Source organism: Ovis aries, chromosome 15 (assembly GCF_016772045.2).
Source record: "Ovis aries strain OAR_USU_Benz2616 breed Rambouillet chromosome 15, ARS-UI_Ramb_v3.0, whole genome shotgun sequence".
Lineage (NCBI taxonomy): Eukaryota > Metazoa > Chordata > Mammalia > Artiodactyla > Bovidae > Ovis > Ovis aries.
This window is the reverse complement of record NC_056068.1, coordinates 54,230,144-54,249,704: the sequence shown is the minus strand read 5'-3', so window position 1 is coordinate 54,249,704 and position 19,561 is coordinate 54,230,144. Positions and strand designations below refer to the sequence as shown.

Genomic DNA, 19,561 nt, shown 5'->3' with positions numbered 1-19,561 from the left:
TTATTTTCTTATATTATTTTGGGAGTTCTACAGTCCACCCATAATTTTTTTAGAAGGCATATTTATCAAAAAGTACTGGTTATTCACCAAAGAACTTTAAACCTCAAATATATATATATATATATTTATATGAAATATATATATTTATCAGTTCAGTTCAGTTCAGTCGCTCAGTCGTGTCCGACTCTTTGCGACCCCATGAATCGCAGCACGCCAGGCCTCCTTGTCCATCACCAACTCCTGGAGTTCACTCAGATTCACGTCCACCAAGTCAGTGATGCCATCCAGCCATCTCATCCTCTGACGTCCCCTTCTCCTTCTGCCCCCAATCCCTCCCAGCATCAAAATTTGGCCAAAAAGTTCATTTGGGTTTCCTGTACCCATCTTATGGGAAAACCCCAATTTTTTGACCAACCCAGTATTTAAAAAGATACATGAAATGACTGAACGTAACATTCACTAATAATCAGAGCTACAGATAAAAGCAGAGATATTATGTTTCTTCTCATATTAAATAAGATTAAAACAAACAACATTGGCAAGAGGATAAAAAACAGATATCAAACTTTAAAATTTATGTATTCTTTGACCTAGCAATTTGATATTTATCTTAAGGGAATAACTGAACACAGGTATACCTATCTAAGAAGACAGATGCTTCTCTCACCATCATGTGGTTCATGACAGGCAAATCTTGGAAATCTACTGCTAATGTCCACAAACAGTACAGTGTGGACAAGATCTTATACAACTGTATTCATCAATATGAAACTATCTTCACAATATACTGAACGAAAAAAGTAAGCCATACAACAGAATGCACAATGTGAAACTGTTTATATAAATTTTACCTGTTTCATTTAGGCATGTATATTTGCATAGATGTTTGGAAAGCTGATCACCAAGAAACTACAATGTTTATCTCTGAGTAATAGAATCCAAAGTGGCTTAAATTTTTTCCTTAATATTTTTCTGTATTTTAAAAATAAATCCATAGATTCATGAGACTGAATCATTTGTATGATTTGAAAAGTTACTTCTATTTTGGGGAAAAAAAAAGGAAAAGTATTGCCTTAACTTGAAACAACTAAAAGCTCAATACACTGAGAGTGAACAAATTATCTGAATTTTCCTTTCCTATAGCAGTATTCTCACTGATGCAGCTAAAAACGCAACTCCCCTACCCTTTCACTTTTTAACTTTCACTTCTTCACTTCATTTCATATTTGTGGAACCTGGAATTTCTTGATCACAAGGATTACACGGCACTTTGCATCTTATTTATTTTGCAAGCACTTTTTTTTTGTTTTAACTACTTACTCTGTTTCAGGCACTATTTTAAATGTGTTCCAGGCACTATTATAAATGCTTTAAAAATATCATTTAATCCTTATAACAACTCTAAGAGATGGGAATTATAATTGTAGGTATTATTATCCCTATTTTATAGATAAAGACACTGAAACACAGAGAGATTAAGTAACTTATCTAAAATCATATAGCTAAAGTGATAAATGGGCATTTGAACTTTGTAATCTAAATCCATAGTACTTGCTCTTAAGTATTCTTAAATATTCAAATACGCTGCATTTTATTCATTTTGTTCTAGGATTTTGACCTTTCCCTTGATAAATTTACACTAATTAGGATACTAATTTTATCCTCCCTGGAAACCCAAATCAGCATATTTTAAAATGCTTTTCTCTATTAGATACCAAAATTTACATATAACAATTTTTTGAAGTTCATTTCTTTAAAAAGCTTAAACCTAAGCTATGCTGGTCTTTTTGATGCCAACTAAAATCAGACCAAATTCACTTTTCATATATATTATTTCTCGTAATTCATTTCATGAGGCTTAGCCATAAAAAAATAGTTAGAATTTATATTCTACCTTCTCTGAACTAAGCATTATGTATTTCATTTCAACTGAAGTGCATTCTTTAAATATTTTTCTCCCAGCAACAAATGTCACTCATAGTGGTGTCTTGGAAAAGGCTCACATCATTACTGAATAAGCAATCTATTTCTTTATTAAATAAAATAATTTACCTGCTTAAAATATTAAATGCAAAACAAGGAGCTAAAGTGAATTTTTAGAAACTAGGACAAAAGAGGAGACAGAAGGTATAAAAGATGTTAAACCAAATGAAGTGCTACACTTACACTTGGCTCTTAGGTGGCCTCAGACAAAAGGGAAGCCTGTTATTTAATGTTTCTTTCTGTCTGATAAAAGAAAGGCAGCAAGTATGATCTCCTGAACTTACAAGTCAGATGATTAGGGTCTGAATTTCTTTGCTTGCCATTCAGAGACTCAGTTTATCTAAATGTAAAATGCAGACAATAATTCTGACAATTTAGGGCTTTTTAAAAGGACGAAAGAGGTAATATAAGTAAAGTAGGCTATATGAATATAAGTTAAAACTGTTTTACTTTTCATTTGGATATTTTTGGCATTGGGTTTCTAGTTTCAGTTTAAAATACAAGAAAATGTCCAACAGATGAAAAAACAAATTATTTTATCTTGTTAATTTATCACTCAGCCTCTCAAAGTACAGTGATCAAAGTCAACACATCATTAAAAATGTTTAGTAAACTGGTTAATTGTCAATATGATTCTTTAAAGAAATTAATACAAGAACATTTAACCAATCACTTGCAAGTATATAAAGGTGGTATGTGATCCCTTAAATACAGAATGGGACTTCTGAAAAATAACTATACATACTTGATACTTCAATTAAAGCTTCCATTCAAAGATAAGTCAAGATACATTTAAATATATATTTAAATACACACATATTTAAATAGAAATAAGTTCATTACCTATCAGCCTTAAGGAGGAAAGAACAATCTCCTAGTTGATGCATTCACCACTCATTCTTTCAATAAATATTTACTAAACATGCCTAGGGAGCTCACATAGACCAGTTTTAGTTCCAAGTATAACAACTGGTAACAGTATGGTGCCAGGGCTGAGGGTGGTCAACCAAAAACACCTTTCCTGTCCCCACTGGTAAGGTAACCTATTCCAGCCAGGTTGGCCTTGATACACCTTAAACAGCCTTCCTTTGCACCTCTGCCCCTCCTCCTCGCTCACTAGCCAGATGCTTCCTTCCTTGAATTTCCAGTTCAGGTGCCGTATCTTTCTACTGAAGCATTCCCGTTCTGTATCAGCCTAACAATAATGACAACACAAAGAACAAAAAATGGCAGCTACTATTTATCATGTACCCTTTTCTGTAATGACGCCTGAGCTACAAACTTAACCCTTACTGTTTCTTGTCCCTGCAACAATCCTATGGGGAGCGACCAGTCTCTACAGAGATAAGGGAATGGAGGTGCAGTGAACTATAGTACCTGCCCAAGTCCATCTGCTCAGTGGAGCGCACATCCACGTGTGCGGGGCTCTCCCTGCTGAGCCAGAACCACACCTGGACAAGAACTTCTCTGACAGGGACCACTGCATGCCTTGTACGGTTTACGTAGTGTGAGTATTTTTCCTTCCTGAATATAAACATCTTGGGGATAAAATCAGCCTCTCATAGGCTTTGCACAGCTCACTCAGATATTTTATGGATATTACATACATAACACGAAAATGTGATGGTTCTACTATTAAAAAGAAACAAAGCCCACCAAGGAACACTTAGGAGTAGAGTTCATCATTATCATCTTTCAAACTGAGGATCTGACTGAAAATCTGCTTTGTCCACAGCAGGATGAAGCTTAAGTCTGAAGTGATTTACATGAAACAGTGTCAAGCCCACGGAAAATCTTAAGAGATAGGATTTCTGTCACAATAAAGTGTTTTAATATCTACCTTACTGTATCTATTATAACTGAAAACATCAAAACACCTTTAAGTGCTAATATGGTAACTTAATATTTAAGAAAAACAAGGAAGAACAAATATCCAAGATTAGAGGAACGGTTAGATGAATTATATATTATTATATGCACTCTATGCACACAAATGAAATATTACATATTAAAAATACTGACTTAGCTTTTAATGGTTTGGGAAAATGCATGTGTCAACAAAAGAAAAAGATGTTGAGCACTATATATAATGTTATCCCAACTATAAAGGAAAAGACAAAAAAGTGTGAAATATCAGAAGGTACATGTAGGCTGTAGACTATTTTAAAAATTCTGCTTTTCTATCTTCTTTCATACTTTAAAAAATGTCTACAATTGAAATGTATTATTTTTGAAAATATCTTTTAAAGAAAAAAGATATGGTATCATTAGCATAAGGACAGACATATAGATTAATGGAATAGAATTTAGAGTTCAGATATAAGTCCTTATAATTAATTAATTTTAACAAAGGTGCCAAGATAATTCAATGGGTATGAGTAGTCTTTTCAACAAAATTTTCTGGGCTAAATGAATATCCACACGAAAAAGAATGAAGTTAGACCCCTTCCTTACACTATACAAAAAAATAATTCAAGATGGACCACAGACCTAAATGCACAAGCTGAAACAACACAGTAGAAAACCTGAAAGTACCTGAGCTAAGGTTTCTTGGAAATGACATCAAAAGCACAAGCAAGAAAAGAAAAAGTAGATAAAACTGGACTTCACTGAAACTAAAGACGTCTGTATTTCAACAGACACTATCAAGAGAGTGAAAAAGACAACCTGCAGAATGGAAGAAAATAGTTGCAAATCATACATCTGAGAAGGGACTTTTATTTAAATAATATAAAGATCTCTTAAACTCAAGAATAAAGACAAATTACCCAATTTAAAAATGGGCAAAGGGTTTAAACAGACATGTCTCCAAAGAAGATATACAAATGTCTGATGAGCACGTGAAAAGATGCTCAACATCATTAGCCTTTAGGGAAATTCAAATCAAAAACAATGAGATACCACTTTATACCTAGTAGAAGGCTGTAATAAAAATGACAGAAATTGGAATTTTAATACATCGACGGTGGATATGTAAAATGATGTAATTGCTTTTAGCACACAGTCTAGCAGTTACTCAAAATGTTAAACATAGTTAGCATATGGCTCAGCAACTCCACTCAAAACATGTCCCTACAGAAAACTTATACATGCATGCTCATAGTAGCATTATTTATAATAGCTCCAAAGTACAAATAATCCAAATGTCTATCAACTGATGAACGGATGAATAAAATGTGGTATATCCATATACATCTTTGAATTGCCAAAATGATTTGTTAATAAAAAGCAAAGACTGATGCATGCTACAATATGGATGAACTGTAAACCTATCCTGAGGGAAGGAAACCAGTCACAAAGACCACATATTGTATTCTATTCCATGAAATGTTCAGAAGAGACACAGAAGTAGAATGGGGGCTGCCTAGGGTTGGAAGTCTTACAGGAACAGGGTGTGACTACAAATGAGTACAGGGTTTCTCTATGGGCAACGAAAATATTCTAAAACTGACTGCGGTGATAGTTGCATAATTAGTTGAATTAAAAAAAAACATTGAATTGTATTTTAAATGGGTCAGTTGTATGGTTTGTGAATTGTATCTCAGTAAATTGTCGTTGTTTATTTTGTAAGATATAGGACTTAAAAAGATTCTACTCTGTTACTGGCAATTTTGTAGGCAGTGGTGGGGGTGGTGGGGGGTGGGGTGGAATTTTGACTATTAAAATATTCTTGGAATTTAAATTCTTGATTCCAAGAAGAATTAAGAAAATAGAAATGCATTTTCTCCTCATGTGTAATATACACTGATCTGTATGTTAAAGAAATAGACGTGAATTTAAGCCGCTGGGTAAACTGGCACTGATCCCTTCTAAATAGCTCTGCACTGTGGGCCCCATGAGTAGCCAGGTCTTACAGAAAGACTATGTCCCTGGCAGAACAGAAATTTCCAACTGTTTTTGGAAGGAGAAGCTACTTTTACTTTCTATGAAGTCTTAAAGTAAACTGAGAAAAAAGAGAGGTAACAGGATAGAAAGAAGAGAGGTCATGAAATCTCCAGGATCTAGTCCCAGTTCTACTGAATTCCTGATCTCAGGGGCTTATACGTAAAAGGCAGATAATTGCCCATGCCTTAATCACCTCATAGATTCTTATAAGGCCCACATTAAAAAGGAAAAAAGAAGCAACAAAGTGGGCTATTGTAAGATCTGTCCTCAGAAGATTTGATCTAGAATTCTGTTTGCCAGTTTCTTGAAGATAGACCTGGTCAACGTACTTCTGAGTATGAAATGAGAATCACAGGTTTAAGTATACCAAATGCCACTGAAATCAATACAGGTGTATATCATGGTTAGTATTTGTAAACTACACCCACAAAATGTTACTCTTAAGTTTCCTTGGACATTCAAGAAAGAAGAGAAGAAGCCTGGCTTTCAGTTCAGTTCAGTTCAGTCGCTCAGTCGTGTCTGACTCTTTGCGATCCCATGAATCGCAGCACACCAGGCCTCCCTGTCCATCACCAACTCCCGGAGTTCACTCACACTCACGTCCATCGAGTCGGTGATGCCATCCAGCCATCTCATCCTCTGTCGTCCCCTTTCCTTCCTGTCCCCAATCCCTCCCAGCGTGAGTCTTTTCCAGGCTTTAAGAAAACCCAAAAGCAAGAGCAACAGAGGAGAATCCACTAATAGCTGCTGATCTGATGACTTGTACTGCACATATTACTGGAATTCCGAATTTGAGGTCTCTTATATAATGTTTCCACATTTGGAGAATTGACACATGTGTCTTGGTTTATCAGACTATGAGCAATTGAGATTTCTGGGACAGTGGTTCTCAACATTTTTGGTCTCAAGACCCCTTTACTCTCTTAAAATTGAGGACTTCCAAAAGCTTTTGTTTAAATAGGTCCATATGCAAATATTTACCATATTAACACTTAAAATTGAAAGAGCATTTAAATATTTATTAATTCACTTTAATAAAAGAAATCTATTATTTGTTAATATAAATAACACTTTTAATGAAAAACAAGCATATTTTCAAAGAAAGAAATTTAGTTAGATCAGTGACATCATGTTACATTTTTGTGAGTCTCTTGCAATGCCTGCCTTAACAGAAGACAGCTGGATTCTCATCTATTCTTCTGCATTCATTTTGCTACCACATGTTGTTTCATGAGAAAATGTAATTTGGCAAGAAAGGAGAATTTTAATAGCCTTTTTCAGACAACTGTAGATATTCTTCTCTGATACTATCTCCATACTTAACAAGTAGTAGTTTTTTAAAGGTTAGTAGCAATATAGAATCTGAAGCCTTATTAATATACTTTTTGCATCTGTTAAACAAAATCCATTAGGCTTTTTGCCCTGTGAAGAGATCTTTACCTGTATATGACTTCAGAGCAACATACACTGGTCATTTTGAAAATACTGGCTCATTGACTTATATAGATTTTCAAAGCTTATACATTTATTACAAAATATTTCAAAATCTCATCTGTTGAGTATCACTACCAACTTCACTAAAAACATCTTTAAGAAATGGGACGCTGTCAATGTCATGGTGGCAAATGCAAGTTTCCCAATATACTATTTTCATTCAAAATCTTGAATTTCATCATCAGTTAATTTCCTTTGAAACGCTCACCTCATTCATTTTTGAAAACAATGTCTGCCAAATACCTAAGTCTGTACAGTTGGCTGTTTATTAGACAATCTTTCAAAATGTTGCTCCATGAAAAAAATCAGCTAGTTTAGTTAGCAACTCAATTGTACAAGTGCTTTATGCCTATTTCCCTTTCTATCACACAGAATATTTTTAAAATATGTACTCAAGGGTCAACATTTAATACAATAAAACTTTTACTGCTTTATCAAGGATATTCTTGACATTACTCCTTCAACTATTTCTTTATTTTGTATTGGGAATTTCTGTCATTTGATCACTCACATTAGCATATAAATATGCCTTGATATTTCCCATCTTAAAAAAAGAAAACACACCAAAAAGGTTCCACATCCCTCCAAAGCCAAACAAAAAAAAAAAGAAGAAAATAAAAAAATCTCCCTTTAACATACAATCTTTTCCAATTATGAACTCATCTGTCTATCTCACTTCAAAAAAATACCTCAGAAGGGCTTTCTACAATCAAGGTCACTTCCTCACTTCCTATTCACTCTTCTACTCCTCTGCTGAAACTGCTCTTTTCAAAGACTTCTATGTTCCAAAGTCCACTGGATACTTCATCTCATAGGAGGATTTCATATAGATGATTCTTCTTTCTTTCCAGAAATTCTCTTAGTTACCAAATTATTACTTTCTCCTGGTTTTCCCTCTATCCAACTGGCCATTCCTTTCAGTCTTTGCTGGCTCATCTTCCTCTGAACTTCTAAACCAGAATTCCCAGGGCTAAATCCCACTGTATGCTTCTGCCTGTATCTGTCTCTCTCTCTGGAGCTAGCGTTGCATTCTCTTCCTGGTTGATCACACTGGTACCATGAATTTAGATGTCACCTTTATATTGATGATGACCAAATCTGTACCTCTGGTACTGACTCCCACCCTAAGTTCCAGACTCATATATCCTGTTGCTTACTTCAAGACTCTACTTGGTTTTCTAAAAGGCAACTCAAGTTTAACATTTCCAAAGGAGAACTTTTGGTTCTACCAAACCCTGACTCCTGGACCCTTCTCCATCTCAATAAACAGCATTTTCATAATCTAGCTGGTCACATATAAAACCCAGGAGTCATTTTCGATTACTCCTTTTCTCCAGTCTCCCACATTTAATCCATTAGTTCATCTCCCATAATATATTGGGATATATAATATTATATTAGTTTCAGGTATATAACACAGTGATTCAGTATATGTATATATTGTGAAATGATCACGACAATAAGTCAACATCCATCATCACACATAGTAGCAAACTTTTTTTTTCCTGTGGTAAAAATTGTTAAGATATGCCCTCCCAACAACTTTTAAATATACAATATGGTATTAACTGTAGTCAACATGCTACATTATACATTACATCTCCAGGACTGACTGACTTTATAGCTGGAAGTTGGTAGCTTTTGACAACCTTCACCCAGTTCTGCCACCTCCTACCCTGACCTGTGACAATCACCACATAATATGTTCTTTTTACCTATGAGCTTGGGCTTTTTTTGTTGTTTTGTTGTTAATTCAGATTTCACGTACAAGTGGGATCATATGCTATTTACTTCATTTAGCATAATACCCTCAAGGTCAATCCATGTTGTTGCAAATGGAAGGATTTCCTTTTTTTCATAGCTGAATATTCTAGTGTGTGCGTGTGCGAATGTGTATACACATACCACATTTTATCTGGTCATCCACTGATGGACACAAGTAATTTCCATGTCTTATTTTAAATGGAGAAGGGCATGGCAACCCATTCCAGTATTCTTGCCTGGAGAATCCCATGGGCAGAGGAGCTGTTTTAAATAATGCTGCAATAAACATGAGGGGGTATAGATATCTTTTCAAGTTAGTGTTTTCATTTACTTTGGACAAATACCCCAAAGTGGAAATGTTGGGTCAAGTGCTACCCTTTTCACTGTACAGGGTGATGACAAGGGTCACTTGGATAATTAATATACGTATGTATATTATAGACTGTAAAGCTCTCCAAAAAATATTATAATTTTTGATTTACTATTCTGGGAACTAAAAGCAAACTACTGTGCTATACACAAATACTAATATAATGTCCTTATAAACTTACTGACAATTATGGCAGGAGCTGGTTTCTTAAACCATGTTAATTACACTGTACCTCAATTTTGCCAGGTCCATTTCTACAGTGTTACAGGCTGAAGAGGGAACACTATTTCCAACCAAAGGGGCTGGCACTTGAAAAAAATTAGTAAATGGTGTTAAAAACAAGGCACTTTGCTTTATTCACTTTTAATACCAGCCCTGCACACACACACACACCCCTTTAGACAGCAGTGACAGGAAGAGGGCAGGCAGGCCTTACCAACCCTCTCAGCTCTTCAAACAACACTTGAGGATTTCTACTTGAAGGCCTGTCTTTCTAAGCCTGGGCTTTCAAAACTTGGGCTGGACTGATCCCAAATACTGAAGTAACAAATATTACTAAATTCTGTCATTTCCTCTACCAAAAAAGTGATTTTACTACTACTTCTGGTTGTGATGAAAGGTCCTATTGACTATTCAAACCCTCAACCAAGTTATGGATGCAGTATTAAATGACTTCATTCCTTTTTCTCTGGCACTTTAACACATGCCAGTGCTTTCATCCACCTCCACTAACGTGGCTTATAAATTACTGAGGTGGGGTCATTTTAATAGTATGATTTGTTCACATCTCTAGAGATGGGGTATAAGTGAGACTGGCTGAGAAGACAAGCTCCCCTTTGACAACATGTATTGGTGTATGTATATGTGTGTGTGTGTGTGTGTGTGTGTGTATAATTAATCTTCACAAGTTGGAAGTATCTTATTAATATAATACCTGGTTATGAGCCATAATAATTATGGTTCTGTGAATTCTTATAAGCTGAAATGCAAGAAAGTGTTGGTAGTAAGGCTAAAGACAAAATGGCGTTAACGTGAAAAAAGTTGACGGTCACAAATTTGTTGAAAGTTTCTTTCTAAACGCTCAGAAGAGGCCTCATGAATGAACTATGAAACCTAAGAAAGTCTGTTTATAAGAAGTTTATTGTCGTCTCCTTTTAAAAGTGCCATAACAGTGATGAAAAAACACTAGAGAGCAAGATACTTGCTCCCTATGGAATCAGAGTGGTTAACCCATTAAACACACACACAAATGTATTACTCTCTGAATTTCAGAGTATAATGTTGCAGAAGATACAAAATTAGTAGAAATAATCCATTTTTTAAACAGAGAAATAAAACTAGCTCAGCATACTTGTGGCTTTACTTCAGTTAAGGATAAAATTAGAAGTGCTCTAAAGTGAGGCCCAAACAGTGCTGGAGTGGGGTCTGATGAAGAGGGCTGGCTGTCCCCAGCTTTCCATTGCACCTAGTCAGCCTCCCTCTTGGTCTTGTTCTCAGAGGAGGCTATTCTTAGCACCCCCTTTATGCCTCACTTTGCCACTCCTGTTGGGCCTGAGAAGAATTAAGTGTGCATGTGTGTGCATGCATGCACGTGTGCGTGCACGTGTGTGTGTGTTTGAAGCTGGGATTTATGACGAAATCCAGGCACTTCAGTCCTAGCCTTAATTAGGAGTAGGTTTCACCTGGAAACTTCTAAAACTGACTCAGGCCTTACGTGTTTAAAGCAAGAAACAGAAAATAGGGCAAAGAGAGAAGAACCTCTGAACTTGGATCAGAACTTAATTCTACTAAATGAGGACAACCTTCCTGACATCCTGACTCCCAGACTCTGGACCCCAGTGTCCACATGCTCTTTTCACCTTGGCTGACTTCACTGGAGGTGCTCTCTAATTTACTTAGATCTCTTCTCCCTTAACGCATCCTTAGTCTGGCCACTGCTTGACAGTTTTCATCTAAGCACTACCTTCTCTATGGTATGACAGCTGTCATTAGTAATGTGAGCTACACAGACTTGAAATTAAGGTCCTGTTTCTTAGACTGAGATATTCTTCTGCCAAAACTGGAGGGAGGGAAAGCATCAGCTGTGGGAAGAATGGCACATGGAAAGATGAGTCATGGGCTAGAGGCTGTGAGCAAGGCTGCTCGCGCCTGGAATGAAGAACACGAGTTGGATGGCAGTAACAGTAAAAGCAATGTGAGTGTGAGGTTCTAAGCAAATGATTAATCGATGACTGAAAACTAGAAATCTGATTCAGTATTGGAAAAGTTAAGAGTCTAATAAACACCAAATTAAAAAGAACAAACAACATTAAACTGAAGTTAGATGACAGGAAGAAAGGCAAAGGTGACAACATAGGAAGAATAATTCTAGATCCATCAGAAACGAATACGGGAATTGTTCAGTGAGTCTTTAGAATCATACAGATAAAAAGCAACTCAGTTCATAAAAGCAAAAACATCATAAAACTTACTGCTTCTATATAAAAGAAAGTTCTGAGGATACAGCTGATAATGCCTTTAAATAACAGCCAAACAGTGGGATCTCTTCCATGTGACAGTCCAACTGGAAGGATGTCTGAATAAAAACAAGGCACTGAAGCTGATCTTACTCTACAATTAGAAAATTTATGGCATGTTACCTCTTGAAGTAGAGCCATGTGTGCTAAGGAAATGTGGTATATTTGTTTCAGGAAAATGCAAACCCAAGCATCTGATAGCCTTTCTATGGCATATGGAAAGATATTAAGTGAGATATGAACAGGTATGACATTGGGAGAGCCACAAAAACCCAAGATGGGCTGGAAGGACCATGTGCTTGGGCTTTTCTTTGGGGCCTTGGATAACAGGTGAGGAGACTGTCAGGGACTTGCCAAAGTCACTAAACTTTTACTCCACAAACAACTCCCTATGCAAAATGAGTTCCTAGAAGTGGTCTAAGAGAAGAAAGTTATGTGAGAAGAAAGCTATTACCAGCCAAGCTGCAGAAGAGGTTATAAACCCACACATTCAATTACAACCTATTAGCCTGGAGAATCCCAGGGACGGGGGAGCCTGGTGGGCTGCTGTCTATGGGGTCGCACAGAGTCGGACATGACTGAAGTGACTTAGCAGCAGCAGCAAGTAACAACTCAGTAAAGGGTTTCTGAGTTTAGCAGGAGGAATCCTATTTGTACCCACTGTTTCTCTGTAGTATTTATAATGGCACAGAAAAATACTGTGGCCAAAAAAGAACTCTGTATTATCATTGTAACAAGTTAAATAAAAGAGTACACTGTAGAACTTATTCATAAAGAGGGTTAGCAATCCAAGAAAGCAGGCTGCCATGTGCCAAGTAGGAGATAAGCACAGAGGGGTTACTTACCTGTGCTATATTTTTGTTTAGAAGATACACACCATAATCAAACTGCAACTTCTCTCCTCCTTTTGGGTATAATGGAAACCTAAAAAAGGTAAAGCAGGGTCAGAAGTTTTCCAGAACTGGAGTAAAACAGCTCCAGGTAGTTGACAAAGGTGGAAGTTTCTTGGATATAGCATAAATATCTGAAAATTTGGACTAAGCTACTTATACAGTCACTGCAACCTATTATCTTAATATCTTCATAACATTAGGCAGATCAGGATGATGGCAGTTTTGTTTCAAAGGAAGAACTGAGTAAGTCTTGCAACAAGGGACTAATAAGTAACATAGTGATCCACCAATCTCAAGGAGCTGAGGCCCCTATGTCTCATATTTATATAGTATAAACTTACCACCCTAAGATTAAGATCCTAGAATATTTTTCCTTTAACACTTTGGATCTGACATCTCAACTTCTATTAAATTAAGAAAAAAAAAAAAACCACACTTGAAAGCAATATATAAGCTTTCTGTTTCTTCTGATATGGTTAGTCAAATCAACAGAACCAGTGAGCAAAAATTCATCAAGAATTCATTTACATTTGTATGCAGTGCTATTTGGATGTTACTTCTTCAAGGCAATGTACTCATACCATAGTGTTCTTCTAAAGCTTTCCATTTTAACCTGACTCACTGAAGCAACAAAGGCATGAGATCTATAGATCGTTATATAGGTGATGAGTTATTTTAGGGAATAAGTTTAATTCACTATTTTCCTTTTTCTCCTCCTATAAATGAAGAAGAAAAGGTTAGCATGTATCTATGTTCTATCATATTTTTCCCTGATTCTCCAGACAAATCATACATTTTAACCTCTGCGATAGATTTCTCTATAGACAGATCAATCACAACTTAAATGTGGTCAAGAAGAAACTTTACTATCCTTAGTTTTGCAATATATGATTATTTTAATCTTAGAGAAATAAATAAATTACTAGATAAGTTTTAATTTCAATTGTGGTTTAACTGCCTGAGAAAAAGATACATTCCATAATGCTTGAAGGATATATTGTTTTCTAGGGAAAATAAAAGAAAGGAAACAGAATTTAAAGCCTTATATTAAATTCTCAAGTTGCTGATATCATAGTGTCCAACAGGTAAATTTGCTGCACTATAAAATTATAGGCACTGGGGAGCAAGCCAGGTCATGAAGTGTCTTTATGTTCTACAGTGGAACACCAAATGCTTCATACACCCATCAAGAAGATGTAGCTTTGTATTTAATTGAAGCTATAAAAAAATAAAGTAGGACATATGGTTTGGCCCTAAATTGAGATGCATTCAAAATTATAGCAAAGCAAAGTCAGGATAAGTAAAGTGTAACACACCAGGCTTTTACAGGGTATTTGGGAATCATTCAAATTTGTATGGAATAGATTGTAAAGAAACTACCTAATTGAAAGGATATACCAGCATAGGGGTGTTTTGAAGAAATCTACTAGACTCCTCAAGCTCCATACTGTATAGCTGTTATTCTATAAATCACTACATGTAGACCATCTGCACAGCTCTCCAAACCCACAATGTATCTCCACTTTCAAGTTATAAATGCAAAACTGTTTCAAATGTTGGAAAATAAATTGAATTAGGCATACACTGAAAACCAAACCTCTAAATCCTGAAAAATGGATGTTACAACACTGACTTTATTACTTCATAGGGATTTCTTCATAGAAAGAAAGAGCCCCAAGTTGTGCATGTACCATTAAAACAAATCTAAAGAGTGAGTAGAGCCAAAGATTCAAATAGGGAAATTTTAAGACAGATCAAATATTAGGACAGAGTTCACATCTTATATTGCTTTCAAATTCTTAAAAGGTCATGTCATGTTGAACTATCACATAGTACATGGATTTATAGACCTACTAACAAGCAATCTAGGAAAATGAAATCCATCTAAAAGGGTAAAACCTATTACCATCAGGACATAAGATACAAATCAAAGGCATTTTAATTCAATATGCATAGAGAATCTCACTAGCAAACTGCAGGTTTAGACAGGAATGTGGTCATTTAAGTACAACAAGAAAAATGCTCTTAGCACAAATAGAACTCATTTAGGGAATATTACATAAATAACCAGAGGAGCAACTATATATTTTCTATTATTATATCTTTACAAAAAATGCAATTAAAATGCACAATATCAAATTCTTTTTCAATTTAAATTATATTGCCAAGTTGCATAAAAAATTCACTGATTCTACATGGTAAAAATCAGTGAATCAGAAAGCAATAAGTAGATTATCTGTGAAGATGGCTAGCACTCTTTAGTACCTAGTAATTTGAGTGTGAATAAAGAATTATGACATGATTACTATAAAGCTAGTTTGATTCCAGGCTATATTAACAGAAACAGAGCAGATAACAGGGCACGTGCTAGTGTCAACCACTTTCTACTGGCTCAGACTATATTGACAGATTTATGTTCGGTTCTGGGAGTTAAAATTTCTTTTTGCAAGTATACAGATAAATAACTGGGAACCTTTCTAAAAGGTTATGTTTCTTACAGGTTTTGTAATAATCTCATTTGTAATAATCTCATTTGACTATATAAAGCATGCAGTGAAGCAGGGTGGTCCAGTGATTTTGTTATTTTAAAAAAACTGTCCTGCCTCAGTCACCTACTTAGTGGAAGAGCTATGACCTCAGCATTGGGTCTTCAGTTACATATTCAGTGTTCTTTCTCTGGGTTCTTTGGAGAAGAATACCCAGGATGATTGGAAGAACAGGAGACAGAGGAGTTTTGAGAGAAATGGTTGAAGGAACCAGAGGTGTTTAGCCTGGAGGACAGACGTGTCATGGACAACAAATGAAGGACTTGCAGAGAGAATAGGGGCTGGTCTGTTCTCATGGCCTCAAGCAGGAAAATCCGAAGTCAATGGTTAAAAAGTTACAGGAAAATCGATGTCACCACAGAATTAGTTAAAACCTAAACTATCTTGAGTAGAGGCAGCAATTAGAGGCTGAGCAACAAATAATTATCATATGATGAGCTGCAGCGGCTCTGGCAGAAATGGCCAGGGAGCCTGGTCCCTGCTGACTCCACGCTCCCCTTGCTGCTGCTAGAAGTGGCTCAGAATCACCCAATGTGGGTGGACCTCCAAAATGGGGAGATGTACAGTGGGCACCTGGTGAGCTGCCACAGCTGGATGAACATCAGCTTGCAGTGAGGTGATGTGCACGTCCAGGAACAGGGATAAATTATGGTGGGTGCCTGAATGCTGTATTCACAGTAGCACCATCAAGTACCAGCACCTCCCTGACGAGATCTTCAACATGGTCAAGGGGGAGGTGGTGACAAGGGCCGTGGCAGCAGTAGCTTCAGCAGCAGAAGGGCCCTGGCAAGGCGGGATCCCAGGCACTGGCAGAGATCAGCCAGAAAAGCAGAGCGGCAGGCAAACAGTGAGCCAACTCTCTGTTCCCCAGAGACTGGGCCGCCATCACTGAACTTCTGCTCCCACCCCCAGGCTGCTCTTCCCCTCTCCAGGTTATGAGTCTCTTCAGAACAAAAAGAGGCAGGTGTCATGAGAGGACCCCCCCGCCGCCTGTCATCTGTGACCTTCCTCCTCTTTTGTTAGCTAGGAGTTCTACAGTTGGGCTTCCCTTGTGGCTCAGGTCCGCCTGCAATGCAGGAGACCTGAGTTCAGTCCCTGGGTTGGGAAGATCCCCTGGAAAAGGGAAGGGCTCCCCACTTCAGTATTCTGTCCTGAAGAATTACATGGACTGTATAATCCTTGGGGTCTCAAAGAGTCAGGCATGACTGAGTGACTTTTATTAAGCACAGAAATGTTTTTCTGTGCTTCTGGTTTTGTGAAGTTATAGCCAAACTTGATTTCTGGAAGATTCTGTGTTTAATGCATCTTTAAGGCCTCACTCTTGTTTTAAGGTCAGGCATTTTCCAAACAGGTTTGTTCTGTATTTCGTGGTATATGCCTGCATGGTGAACAGCTGGGTGGTTTTTATTTTAAGCTGTTTGCATTGAGACTGACAGGCTGGAGAATTTCTTGAACACAAACCCTATAACTGCCTTTTCAAAATGAACCCAGGCAAACCTTTGCCTCAGAGGCTGTTGTGGGGGATGATATTGGGCCCTGTTCCTTTGCTTCCTCTCTCCTGTGTAATAAAAATAAAAACAAACACAGCTACAAAATATACTAACTATGCATTCAGAGGCCTAGGGTGGCTGAATGGTGGCCACCAAACATGTCCATATTTGGAAACCCACAACCTGTGAATGCAACATTATTCGGAAAAACGGTAGAAGTCTTGAGATTAGAGTATCTTTGATTATCCAGGTGGGCCCTAAATCCAGTAACTATCCTTCTAAGGGACGTACAGAGGAGGGACATAGAGAAGAGGAGACGGTCATGCGAAGATGGAGGCAGAGATCTGAGTTACACAGTTACAGGCCCAGGAATGCCTGGAGCCAGAAGCTGGAGAAGGCAAGGAAAGAGTCTCCCCTAGAGCTTTCTGGGCCCTGATTTCAGACTTCTGGCCTCCAGAAGTATGAGAGAATAAATATCTGCTACTTTAAGTCACCAAGTCTGTGATAATTTGTTACCGCAGCCCTAGAAATTAACACAGGGGGAATCAAACACTGGATGGCCCATTGCACTTGATGAGATATAATATCTCATTCATCTCCAAGATCCTGTAGTTCTGAATATGCCAAACTAAATATATTGAATATAACTTCACATTTCCTTCCAGAACTGAGAATATATTTCAAGAGTATACTGCCATAGGGTCATCATGATAGGCATCAGCTAAGGCTGCAAAGAAGACCTACTGAAGCGTCAGCAAATGAAATGTGAGAAAAACAGATTCCTATGTATGTGCTGAAAGTAGGAAAATTTTTAAAATTTATATATACACATAAATTTTATATATGATACATATTCAAATTACTTTATGTGTATATGTATATTAAGAATATGCTGCACTCAATTTGGAAAAAAATTATGAAATAAATTTATTTTGAATCTTTTTTTCTAAAAGATACAATTATATTAAGCCTTTTCCTCTCCTCCCCAAGCCAGACATTTCTGAAAAGGATTCCACATTGGTTACAGTGTCTCAGCTTCACCTTTGGAGTCCCACAGCCGTGTCTGGCTCTCTGATGGCTGTGTGGAGGATGAAGATATGGCTATGGTTAACTCCAAACCTTTATTGTGCATATTAAGGTCACTTCTGCTCATTGTATGTATAGAAAATGCGACATGTCCTCGATATGTTTCAAGGCCAACAGTTTTCTTCAAACTCAACTTACTTTCTCCCATCTAGGTCAGTATCCCCCACAACTTTCTTCAGTTACTCAGGCATTTGATTTTTATTCCTTTTTGCATTTTATGTATGCAGTTCAACAGGTCCACAAGTCTTTTTTTCTTTTGTTGAAACAGTCTCCTCTCTCTGTTCTCATCACCACTCTGGAAAGTTCTTAGTGTTTGTGTGCACTACAGGATGTTTAGCACCATTCCTGTCCTCTACTCACTGGATAAGGTATTATTATTTTCCTTAAGTAACTTTTTATCATGTCAGTGAGTAGCCCTGCTTCCTAATTCATTATTGTTGTAAATGTCAACTTCTCTGCCTCCGTTTCAAGGCCTCAGTGATCTGACTTGTTGCAGGAGGCTTTCTACCTTTGCTGGAAATGCTTGTCTCTCTCTTTCCTTCCACCTGGCAGAGTAAAAGAGACTATTATATTTGGTCATGACTAATGAAAGGAAAACGTTTTTCTGCTGAGTTTTATCACTAAAGTTTTATGCATAACTCATTGCAAGTTGGTGATAATACAGAAGAACTGTAAGTTGGGCCAGAGGCACACAAGATGGAAAATGGCTAGAGAATGTGAGGGAAAAGGAAGAGGAGACAAAGTGAGCAAGGTGATGGGTCCAGATCAAACCAGATCTCACAGGACAGATAAGGACTTTGGTTTTTACTCTGAATGAGAGGGGAAGCTCTGAAGGTTCTGAAAAGATGAGTTTCTCTCAGAGAAGTTAAGTTCATTTGTACCTTTTTTTTTTTAGATTCGACATATAAGAAATATCATATGGTATTTGCCTTTCTGTGTCTGACTTACTTCACTCAGTATGACAATCTCTAGATGCATCCATGTTGCTACAAATGGCATTATTTTCTCTTTTATGGTTGAGTAACACTCCGTTTTATATCTGCACCACATCTTCTTTATCCATTCCTCTGCTGATGGACATTCAGGTTGCTTCCATGTCCTGGCTACTGTAAACAGTGCTGCAATAAACACTGGGATACATGTGTCTTTTGGAATTATGATTTTCTCTAGGTATATGCCCAGGATGGACTGCTGGGTCCTGTGGTGATGGTTTTGGTTAGGGTTCCAGTAGTCAAGAGGAACATATAGGAAGAACTTGAGCTACAATTTGTAGGCAGAATGCAAAAACTTTGTGACTGATGGTTGTGACAGTGGTGAAGAGAGAGGGGTCAAAGATGACACTTTGGTTTCTCAGTAGAGTGACTTAGGCAGACAGTGGTGTCTATAAACTGAGACAGCGAAGGCTGAAGAGAAGCAGGTAATACATACTATTCATGTGTACAACATATATAATAAATTTTACATAAAATGTTATTATACATAAAATGAAGAGAGAAATTTGGGGTAAAAATATCAATTCTTCTTTCAGTTGTGT

The 19,561-nt window shown here is 37.0% G+C and overlaps 1 protein-coding gene across 6 annotated transcripts in view; it reads right to left on the bottom strand.

Moving 5' to 3' along the window:
• The window catches only part of UVRAG (UV radiation resistance associated), a 321,480-nt gene that overhangs the window by 69,779 nt on the left and 232,140 nt on the right, over nt 1–19,561 (bottom strand). For all 6 annotated transcript variants that reach the window (XM_027979551.2, XM_060399449.1, XM_042233269.2 and 3 more), the window contains one exon: nt 12,858–12,936. In XM_027979551.2, the coding sequence (XP_027835352.1) occupies nt 12,858–12,936 (79 nt within the window). The remainder of the gene's footprint in view (nt 1–12,857; nt 12,937–19,561) is intronic.